At 37.7% G+C, this 11,612-nt stretch overlaps 1 protein-coding gene across 1 annotated transcript; it reads left to right on the top strand.

The window, feature by feature from the left end:
- Positions 1–2,655: 2,655 nt before the first annotated feature.
- LOC136251651 (uncharacterized) lies at positions 2,656–10,426 on the top strand. The gene is made up of 7 exons (XM_066044105.1): positions 2,656–2,816; positions 2,867–2,964; positions 3,539–3,649; positions 3,696–3,827; positions 3,886–3,945; positions 4,232–4,447; positions 9,681–10,426. The coding sequence occupies exons 1-7, from the start codon at positions 2,690–2,692 to the stop codon at positions 10,296–10,298; spliced, it is 1,362 nt and encodes a 453-aa protein (XP_065900177.1). The 5' UTR covers positions 2,656–2,689; the 3' UTR covers positions 10,299–10,426.
- The last annotated feature ends 1,186 nt before the right edge of the window (positions 10,427–11,612 follow it).

Here is an 11,612-nt window from a genome sequence, read left to right as displayed (position 1 = left end):
CAACATTTCAGTTGATGTTCAATGATCAATTTGACCCAAACTTCACCTTTACATAAGCAAGACAGGTTGTCACATGCACTTGCCCTATATATGTACCTTGTGGTGCTTATGAGCTCCTGATATGATGCATGTGCCAGCCCTTGGACTGGGCACTATTTGATCATACCCATACAGAATGTGCTTTCTCTATTACCAGTGGTTCCTGTGTGCAACTACAATCCTACCAGCTCTAAATCTCTTAAATGATTCTAAACTTCTCCTTCAATTTCTTTTGGTCAATAGTCGCGGAATAAGCGAAGTCAGAATTGTATCCATGTTCTATATGACAACAAAAGCGTCATTACAGGTTAATGAGGGGTGACCTCAAACTCACCATCAATGGCATAAGTAAAGAACCTTATTCCAGGATACAGCCAACAAGGAGAGTGTAAAAATTCACAAAACTCTGGAGTCGGGAGTACGGGTACGTCACTGCGAGCAGCACCATCTCTATGAACTGAGTATACTCAAAGTATGTGGTCTGGAAGGTCACCTAGGTTGGAAAGTTTTTATTTGTGCAGTCATGTGCAATATGATGATGTCACTTATTTATGTGATTGCCCAGAAGGGGCAACTGTTTCCCCCTCTCATAGGAAAAACAACAAACTTCAAAATGGTATATCTCATGACCTATATATGCTATCCTTTTTTTTTTTTTTTTTAATTTGGAGATGTTACTATAGACATTTACCCCTACAAATCTTGTAAAATTCAGGTTGCTAGGGGCAACTTTTGTTATTATGAATGATGTATGAACTTCCAGTTTGAACCATTTGACAGAGCAGTCCTTCATATCATATTGCACCAAATTTTAATTATCTCATGTGAGTGAACATCTTGTTATAAGAAATTACAATGCCTATCGTGCACCAATTATTGGCATGAGGAGTACCTATTATTGGCAACTGTACTTCCGTGATTGGCCAATTATTGGCACAATGTGTAATTTTGTGTGTAACTCCATGATGCCTTGTTGATTCTTTGTGAAGTTTTTATGGGAGGTGTAGTCCTTGGAGAATACCATTTCACATAACTTTTATGATGAGGCCAGCTGTTCAAGAGATTCAGGTTAGATGTAAAAGCATACTGGTTTCCAATATAAAATTATTTTAACGCAATTCCATGCTTAACCAGTATAGATTGTATAGCGCTTTAACAACAATAATCACCGAATGAAAATGATTGTAAGAAATGTTTTAAAGGATATATCAGCTCATTGTGGAACTTGGTAGCCTCCACATACCTTGTAACTTCTATTGTTGAAGTGCCGATAATTAATATCTGCCAATAATTGGCGACTTACATGCTATCAAATTGTTGATAAAATGATTCCAAAGTTTAAATCCAATGGTTTGAAGGGAGTAAGATAGATCGATTATTGGTAAACTATTCCAATCTGAGTATACAATAAAAGTATGTTCATCACATTGTTTTTAGATGCTGTCTTATGTCTCAGTTTACGACCTGCTGACCTAGTGAGGCCAGCTGTAAATTCCACATATCTGAAGATGTTGAACCTTTAATTCTGATGGACACTTTGCTGATTTTACAAAAGATGTCAGCCAAGTCAATGAAGTCATACATATAAGTGGGAGCAGTTTCAGTGTCATAAGCCTTTGTACAGACAACTCAACTACTCATTGGATTGTTGTCTCACGCATGGTTTTCCATCTCACGCATGGTTTTCCATCTCACGCATTGCAATGCCTGGAAAATTAAGCTCTCATGTAAGTTAATTTCACTTCAAACCTCTTGGAAAAGCACTAAACAGTGCTCTAATGGCTAAAAATGGAGAAGTATAACTGAAAATAGCCAAAGAAAGTTGTAAATTTTGCAATTTTTACGGGAATTTTTCTACTAAGACGAGACCTCATGCATAAGTAAGCAAATCTCACTCATTTTTACCTCACTCCTAGTGCACTTTACCGGCAGGTTGAGGTCTCTGTTTGTAGTCACTGATGTAATCACAATGATACATGCATGCACACAAACACAACTTTTCCACTTTATACTATAGTATTTAGCGAGGTATTTAGTGTTATTAAATACCGGTAAAAACGTGGCCTGAGTACCTGATTCTGTGGTACAGTTTGCCATACTAGATTTATAAGTCATTTAATACAACTAGCTTTATCATAAGTTTATACACTGACTATAACGGCCAAAGTTACTTACATCTAGCCTTTTAGCCACAAATAGCGCCCCCTTTTACCCCTCACAGGCCTCCCACAGTAGTACATGTACAGTTCCTTCCATGCCTACCCCTACGACCAACAGGAAAGTCGCTCCAGCCTATACGTCCCCTCGATACGTCCATTGTCAAGGGGTATTCACTACCAATAGTCCTGTAGAACCATCTACGACCGGTATCAAAATCAAATCAAGCGATCAAGGGGTAAATTAGCTCTGAATCAAGCGATCAAGATGTCCTAGAAAGCGGTGATTAAGCTAGCTCACAACCAAAACGAGAATTTACGAAAATATGTGCTAAATGTGCGAGGACACGTGTCGAGAATTTACGAAAATATGTGCTAAATGTGCGAGGACACGTGTCGGCTCAGTAATTAGTTACGTCATCAGATTACACGTGACTGCACAAATAAAATTGCCCGACCTTCCAGAGCACACAATCAGTTCACAATTTATAGAGATGGCTACTGGTGGTGGTGCTGCTGCTCACGGTGTATCCGTACTTCTGACTGAAAAGTTTTGTGAATTTTTACACTCTCCTTGTTGGCTGTATCCTGTAATAAAGTTCTTTTCAGATTGCATTGATGGTAAGTTTGAGGTTACCCCTTATTACTCTTTTAAATTTGTTGTCGTGTAGAACATGGATATCGTGATGCTTTCTTCGCTTATCCTATTTCGGACCGGGAGCAAACGGAGGAGCGGTTTGAAACTCTTTATAATACCTACTGTGAATTGGTGAGGTCATGAGGTCACACATCATGGAATGCCCACGAATACTGAGTTGCATGCAGAAGTTGTGTTTAAAATGTATTTGTGAGTTGAGTCAGTAGTCAGACTCACATTTTTTTTCTTTTGTCGCATATGATAGAAATAAGCCTGAAGAGTGCAGTCCAAGAGCTCAGCCGGTTTCATATGGCTATTCAGCGGAGTTATATAGCTGTGTGTGCTGGAAACTGCCAACCAGTCTTAACACAAAGCTCAGCTTTGGCTCAATTGTCAGCTGGCGATATTAATTGAAATAGTGATTTTTATTTCAATAAGGTCACCGGGCCAACCATTCTAAGAAGCATATACTGTGGTGTTGATATTGGCTTAGCTATTGTCCCTCACTAAATTTTGCAAATTCTATCAGTAGACATGAGTTATGCAGCTTTTAAACTGTAGGAAAAGCTCAATTGTTTATATTGATTTTTTGACAGCCATCAAGTTAAACATTAGTGGTGTAGTTTATTAAACAACTAATAGATTCCCAGCAGAGCATAAAATTTCTAGCTATACTGCTTTCACCAATACATAGTACCATTTGCAGGTTGGTGGTCTTCTTGTGGCATATCACAAAGACCTAGACGTGGACGTGTCAGATGTTATCAAGACAGCTGCAATGTTATGTGAAGACTGTAATCCTATTGGAGTGAGACAGGTAATAATAGTGACTATGTCACATCCCATAACTTAATGTTTTGTAGGATGTTGTCAACTTCATAAGAGCTACTCTCAACTTGGAATATTTCAGTTACACTATGATGTGCTACAATGCCATGTTTAAGATAATGTGTTGTCATGATATGAAGAGGGATATAATACAAAGAGATTATGAAGTTAGTGTACTACATGTTACATAGAAACAGCTGACTTGTCATTATATTACTACTATAGGCAAAAGAGATGAAAAACTTGTTGAAGTTTTTGCATGATGAAATGGAGCTCATATTTGAAGTGAGTGCAACTTGTTATTGTTGACCTTTACCATATATTGCTTGACCTGTCCACATGAAATATTCTAAAAAATCTAAACCAATAACAACAACTGATTGACTTGGTAGCCAAGTGTCTGTAAGGTTATAGTCACATCCCTGAATCATTGTTGCAAAACCTAGTGTTGTGTTATGGACTGTAGACAATGTTTAATTATGTAACTGGCCATGGTTAATGTTTGACTACAAGCTAAGCAATGTTCTCTGGTGACAAGTTCCATGTTGTTACTAGCTGCATACCCACACAGGAACATGAGAAGGTTCAGAAGTGTATCAGTAAATTGCCACTTCAACTACACAATGGACCATTTCTCTGTTGTTATGGAATTACCTTGTGTGACCCTGATTGTGACCACGATTCATTTCTCGAAAAATTGTTGTACTTGACAAATGAGATTTTCGAGTCATCAGCTCATAGACCTCGAATGATTCAGCACCTTGTGGAAATGTTTCGAACTGTTACGGTAAGTTGTGTGTGATAATTATTTAGGTACTGTAATGATGTACTATTAAATGGGGAAGTTGTCTTGTTGTCTGTCCAGAAAATTAGAAACATGATTGTTATGATTCATCATAATTAAGTAACCTAATGACCAATCAATGTATTGTTTACTGATAGTCCACTATAATTAGTCACTTACACATGATCATGACAAGTAACAGTGTATAGTTTAGCTAGACAGTTGTCTAGCCAAAACAACTTGCTGCCAGTACTATGTAGGTACAGATCACCCTAAAACCAACCTCATTTTCCCTTCATGACAGCTTGACAGGTATTAGTTAGGTATAATCAGAGTAGTTGAAAACTTGTTTCTATGGAGTTTGTAAAAAATTCTATTTAGCTAAATTTTAATAACTGACTAACTAACTGACGCCTTCAGCCAAGCATAACTCAACAATAGTTGAGGCTACAAGATTAATTTTTTACTGTTTGACATTGCTCTGGCCCAAGGCATGCCTTTTTGCCAAGGGGCTACATACAGTGACCTGTGTCCTCCTTGTGTCCCATTTATTTTTCCACCGCTACATAGGCACTGATTTGTGGTAACATGTAATGGCTTTGGTGCCAGGAGGCTATTGTGAGAATCGCCATGGTGACTGGATTGATTGCAGAAGTGCTTCTTGTACTATTCTTTGTTTGTAATGTTGTATAATGGATCAAAAAAGAAGTATAGTGGCTATTTCACTTCTCAGTGATTGATATTGTGCATTCAGTCTATAGTAACTCAATCGATTGCTTCTCATAGTGTACGTTCTTTACACAATGAGCGAAACAAAGCTGAAAGCGAAGTGGAATGGCCACATTGATAGCCGATATCACACACAAACAATACTTGTATCCATGCTAAGTTACTCGCCTATTATGAGGTAAATCAGTGCCAAGGAAGTTGGGCATTTTGTGCTGTCTAGCTGGTTAAGTTTTCTTCTTCCCCCAATCTGGGTTATGAAGACATTACATTTCTTGCTTTCTTTCTTTTGCTATTAATTTACTATTACTACAATAATTTTAGACTATTGTACAGCTAAAATCACTTAGTCACCTGACATGCTCACTTAGTCACCTACAAATGTTCACTTAGTAACCCGCCCTCAAGCAATTTTGTACATGATAAATGATTATAACACGATAGGCACATTGTAGTACTTGATAATACTGTAATACTTTTCTTCTTCGTGTTCTGCAAATAATTCTGGACAAATAGTAGACTAAGTGGTGTATCCACTGTAGCTCTAGCCATTACTCTGGTTACCGGTCGAATAATAATTTTTTGGGGCACTATAAGGACTTCAAAGGTACGTACTTTAAACCATAGTCTAAATAAGTTAGACACTGCAACCAATGGGAACTAAGCGATTTAGTAACCCCTCAGGCCCTTAGTAGCACCCTCGCTTTGATAGGGATGCTACTAGGGACCCGCCTATTATGCAGCATAAGTTTACCTATTATGCTATGCTGCACTGCTCAAAATTTTACCTATTATGCTTAAAGTTATGCTCAATACTTACCTATTATGCTCAAATTATGCCCAATTATTTATGCCTCAGTTCTCATGCTCTGCTAATAATTTCCAGTTTATGGATAAATAATAAGTGGCTGAAGCACAAACTTGTCAAAATGTATATCACAGAAAAGATCAATATACTCTAATAGAACAGTCAGCTATGTGATTGTTCTATTAGAGTTACTGACTGTTCTATTAGAATATATCAATCTTTCTGTGATACCTATTTTTATAAGCAAGAATTCATACTATTACGTAAATATTCTACCTATTATACTACTCAATGCTTTCAGGCACCTATTATGCTCATAATTATGCCAGCATAATCCCTAGACGCTACAGCCTCAGGCCATCAGGGTTACTAAATCGCTTAGTTCCCTTGGTCTTGATGTCTAACTATTATATATTGCAAACTAATACTATGTCATATGTGGAGTTTTGGCAAATCCTCCATGAAGTTGACAATTCGAAATCCTATCACAAACAATTCTTTTGATCAAAACTACCTGGACATGGTTAGTATCATCATATCGGTACACTGTGAAAGTTTCAAGAAAATATGTTTCTTTGTAATATGTGCATGAATTTATTTATTAGGATATTGTCAACCTACTAGAGGCTTGTGACAGGTGTAAAAACATGGCTGACATGTATACCAGGATAGTGAAATACTTTTTCAGAGCATAAGCAATGGAAATGGGGATATTTATTGGTCACCACAATCTCTTTAGCGCAACACAATTTCCTGTACACATGTAATTGAACAAATTATACTTCAAACTGCCAATTGAAAGGATGTCAATTAACAAAGAAAAAAAAGACAAATATGAAGGTAATAATATGACATCACCTCACACAGCTACCAGGCTACATGGAGCAACAAGCCCAACACTTAGAGGGACAACTTATCCTAACTTGGTACGTGTGGTAGTGACTTCCACCAGCACCTCCAGTGGTCAAGGACTGTGTAATCACCAGGTTGAAATATTTGAAATATTTCACACTTAATGTTAACCTGGTACATATGCCAGCCTCTTGATACAAGCTCCAGAAGTCACCAGCATCTTCACCATTCCCCCAACATCTTGTATCCCACTAAATAAATTCCAAGTGTCCTGTACATTTGGTTCAAGGTTATACTGAAATACGTGATGCACTCGGTATACAATTGGATACTTTTTCCCTTGCCAGGCCCTGGATTAGGCTTGCTACAATAACCTGGTCCTCCTCAGGTGCGGATCCAGTACCTGCCAAGGGGAGGGGCACAAACAGGGAAGTTGTAGGTGGTTAGAGAGAGCCAGATCCTCTTGTTAGTTGCTGCATTTTTGAAGCAACAAATAATACACCTCTTAGTAGTATCTCACTGTTGGTTTTTACCATTTTGGCCTTTGCAGATGGGTGTGAAGTCTTTAAAGCTGTTTAAAAGGCTCTGAATGTCTTAAACATCAACACGATAATTATTTTTAGAGGCACTTAGTACGCACGAAGGTGCTGTGCGACAGTTTCATAGCTAGTTTGATGCTTTGAATTCGTAATAAATGTTAGTAAAATGTGCATATTTTCGTGAGTTTTATAAGCTGATCTTGGCCTGGCATAAAGTTTAGTATTTTAATCAGAAGTATGGCTCCACGAGGGGGGGGGAATTTGCCCCAAATGCCCCATCCTGGATCTGCAATTGCTCCTCTATACCAGCCTCTTCTTGAACAATCTCCTGACATGATTGGAATACCCTGCACATTAATAGAGTAGCAACCAGAATCAAACCACTTTTCTTCACCTGACACAAGTGCCGGTTATTTCACTGAACTAGACTCTTCACTAATTGAATATCTCAAGTAAATTGAACACATTAACAGTGTAACAATCACCTTCACAGTTTTTCCAACCTGTTACAAGTGCCAGCAAATCCTACATGGCTTCTTCAGTCAATCAAATGTAGGTATATACCATAATATGATACGAGATATTATGAGTGGAAAATCCCTTGGATATAACCTGTGGTGGGTACCAAAACAGCCAAGGATTCGGCACCAAATTCACCTGAATTGTCGTAATTAATATTTTTGCCATTAACCTACCATTGCCACCATTTCTTGGCTGCCACCTTTTATTTCACATCTTTTTCATCCTCAGGCCACACCCTTTCTTCACAGCTTGGCTGTTTTGGCATGGACTATGTAACTAGCCAAACTTATCGACTAGAGATCATACAGTACAATAGTTACTGTATAGTAGGGACGACAAAGGAGTAAGTTTGGCCCACGGACTAATATCACCCAAAAATAGCCTCAATTTTCACTGACGACTATGAGGCAGTATTGGTTGGGTAAAACTAAGCCCAAACAAACTTTCAGATCGACCTGAAATGCTTTCAACAAGTTGCTACGGAATTTTAAAAAGAAATTATTTAACGGAATTTTCTACTGACTGATTGACTTGACTGACTAATTTTCAGATCGACCTCGACCTGAAACGCTTTCAACAAGTTGCTACGGAATTTTAAAAATGATTTATTTTATGGAATTTTCGACTGACTGACTGACTGCCTGATGCCTTCAGACAAGCGTAACTTGATAACGGCTAAGGCTATGGGCTTGATTTTTTCACTGTTCGATGTTGCCTCGGCCCGACTGGTGCCTTTTGGCATACCGCAGTACGTACAATGCATTCTTCATGGACTTACCAGTGTCCTCCTTTGTATCCCATTCATCTTTGCTGACAGCAAAAAGGGTCGATTTGGTGGTAGCACGTGATGGTTTCCCTTCGTAATGGAAATCATCCGTATTTTTCGTAGTGGCTATTTTGATTGCAGAGGTGCTTTTCGAACAGTTCTTGATTCGTACTGCTGTGTAACGGATTGAACATAGCAGACAACGAAGCGTAATGGATACTTCACTTTTCAGACGATAATTAATATAACTGGGGCGTGCGGCAGTATTTCTTTCCTTTAGTATATGCGTGGATTGCAGAGGTGCTTTTCAAACAGGTTTTGATCCGAATGCTGTGTAATGGGTTGAACATAGCTGACAACGAAGCATAATGGATACTTCACTTTTTAGATAATAATTGATATAGCTGGGGCACGCGGTGCCATTTCAGATGTGGTGTGCGTGGGTTCACCAGTCATAATAATTATTTACAAAAAAAGTTAACAAACAAGTACACAGAAAAATTTGGAATTTTCAACTAGAGTAGGGACCATAGCACATCGATAAAAAGTACTGAAACAAGTTGGAGTAGGCACGATACTAAATCACAGTAAAACAATAAGAAGTGTTATATCCCTATACTGTGCATTTTTATCGATGTGCTATGGTCCCTACTCTAGTTGAAAATTCCAAATTTTTCTGTGCACTTCTAGGTTATATAAACACTTACTGATATTCTGATCACCAAAAATTGCAGCAAGTTTGAGTACTAGAGAAGATTGCTCCAAGCCACGGACGACCAGGAAGTACAATATACCACTTAAAGCACTGCCTTGCTGCAAAATACAGTGCTCTGGGGGTGTCTAGAGGCAAATACAGCACTTGGCATGTTGTATTGTCCTATTTTTCATACACACATGTGGCGGTGCTTTAGTACTATTTTACTATATGGTGTTTGAAATTTTACATCATGCACAACATATTTGTATCATGGAAATTATGTATGATGTTTTATTACATCTCTACTATGTTGCTATTGTGTACAGGTTGATGAGGAAAAGGTGGACAAACATATCAAGGAATTAACATCAGATACACCAACTACTTCTATTGAGGCCCAGTCTGAAGTCGGGAAGGTTAAGGCATCACTTCTTAAGGCTTCATTAGATCCAAAACAAACAGTATTTCATAAAATATGGATCTTCATGATCACTTGTGACCCCAAAGTTCAGAGTGCTGTGAGTGGTAAACCCAAACAGAAGGCGTTATTTTCTGATAAATCGATAGCAGAAAAGTTCAAACTAGCAAAGGTTGGTGTATCACAGAGTCCTCCACCAGACCCTAATTTTGTAAGAGGAGTTTGGCCTCCTCGAGATACACCAGTCCAATTGCAAATGGCACACCTGATTTCAGAATATAGCTACAGAAATACTCAGAACCTTGCTTACTTATATGAGGCATGGAAAGTACAAAGAAGTCAAGAATACATGGCTGGACTGTGGTCTGTCGAGAAAATATATGATAAAAAATTTCGACAAGTACCAATAACAGAGAGGGAGATGGAGGAGGAGGCAGCTGGTTATTCACATCGTGTGCTATGCAATATTATGAGAGAGAGACAGAAAGTTATTACAATGCTCAAATTTTCCACTAAACTGAACTAATGACCTCATCAATCTTGTGCCGGACTGTCCTATGGTTATCTGTTGTGTTGTGCACACCCTAACATGTTGTAATATGTTATATCACTGTTATTTGTAGTATGACTTGTGATACAATTACATGATACAAATAGAGGGTTGGGTTACATTTCATAGTACCATGCTAATATACAGAGAATTTTTGACATATTCTAGATGTAGTTGATTCACATCTATAAAAAATTAAAGGAAAAATTAAAGGACAGTGAAATTACCTGAATAAAGAGAATTGCAGATAGCTAAGTGTATGAGAGTGTCACTTAATTAGTACACCACAACATGTAACTATCTTACAAAAAGAATTGCAAGTAACAGAGATTTAATATTGGATTGGTTTGTGTTCTACATTAAGCCTTGCCGCTTTCTTAGTTAATTCTATTAGGTAATTTTTCTACCACTACAGACACATTACTAGCTAGTTTTAGAAGGAATTGATTAGAGACTGGATGTAGCACATGAGTCAATGACAATGTTAATTATTAATTCAGTTATCATTCTCAGATATCATGCAGCTCTATTATTATGTAGTTGCCATGGTTACTTTCCCAGATAAGTCCTTTTTGTACAGCTGAGCTAATTCTGCATGTGTTTTTGTGAGTCAAATGCTAAGCTAATTATTATAATGTATTGTAAAGTATGTGATTTTAACAATTTGTGTTTAAAAAGACTTACCTGAGCACTAATGTGCTATTGTATACTCACACTGAGCTGGTAATAGTAAAAAGGAAAGCAACATTTAATTACAAGAGAATAAATATTTCATGATTTAGTGATGAGTCTGCAAAGGTGTGAATAGTAGACCATAGCTCCTGTGACAAGTTTGGAGAATATTCATACCACACCACACACTTTTAGCATAGAAAATGTATGGTGTAGAGTCATAATAAAATGTCAGACATTTGAATGAAAAGAAATGTTAGTTCATCAAGCGTCGCCAATAAATTTCAAGATCCTACCAAGTGTTCATAATGTATAGTAGTAAGAGAGAGTAAATAACTGAGATGCATTTATCAAAAATACTGCCAGTAGTACAGCATCGACACCTCACTCTGTTATGTAGAATAGAGGCTTCACCATATTCATCACCTATCAACAGTTCTCTCATACCAGTAGAGTTGTATTAAGCACCAAGGCCTGAGCTGAATTTGCCCAAAATATGTTTAGGAATTTCCCAAAATTTTTCCTCTCCTGTGTTCCCATTATACTTGCATTATGCTCCTAAGTTAGCAATATTTCTTACAATTATCTTGGAACATTTTGACCAGTGAATCCTCTAAT

This window comes from Dysidea avara, chromosome 3 (genome assembly GCF_963678975.1).
Source record: "Dysidea avara chromosome 3, odDysAvar1.4, whole genome shotgun sequence".
NCBI lineage: Eukaryota > Metazoa > Porifera > Demospongiae > Dictyoceratida > Dysideidae > Dysidea > Dysidea avara.
Note: the sequence above shows the minus strand (reverse complement) of the source record. Positions and strands in the feature narration are given on the sequence as shown.

What these genes read in the sequence shown, in the direction of transcription:
- LOC136251651 (XM_066044105.1), top strand. Translation starts at nt 2,690, where the DNA reads ATGGCTACTGGTGGTGGTGCTGCTGCTCACGGTGTATCCGTACTTCTG. An exon ending in CTTTTCAGATTGCATTGATG is followed by an intron (nt 2,817 to 2,866) that starts GTAAGTTTGAGG and finishes GTTGTCGTGTAG; the next exon opens with AACATGGATATCGTGATGCT. An exon ending in TAATACAAAGAGATTATGAA is followed by an intron (nt 3,828 to 3,885) that starts GTTAGTGTACTA and finishes TTACTACTATAG; the next exon opens with GCAAAAGAGATGAAAAACTT.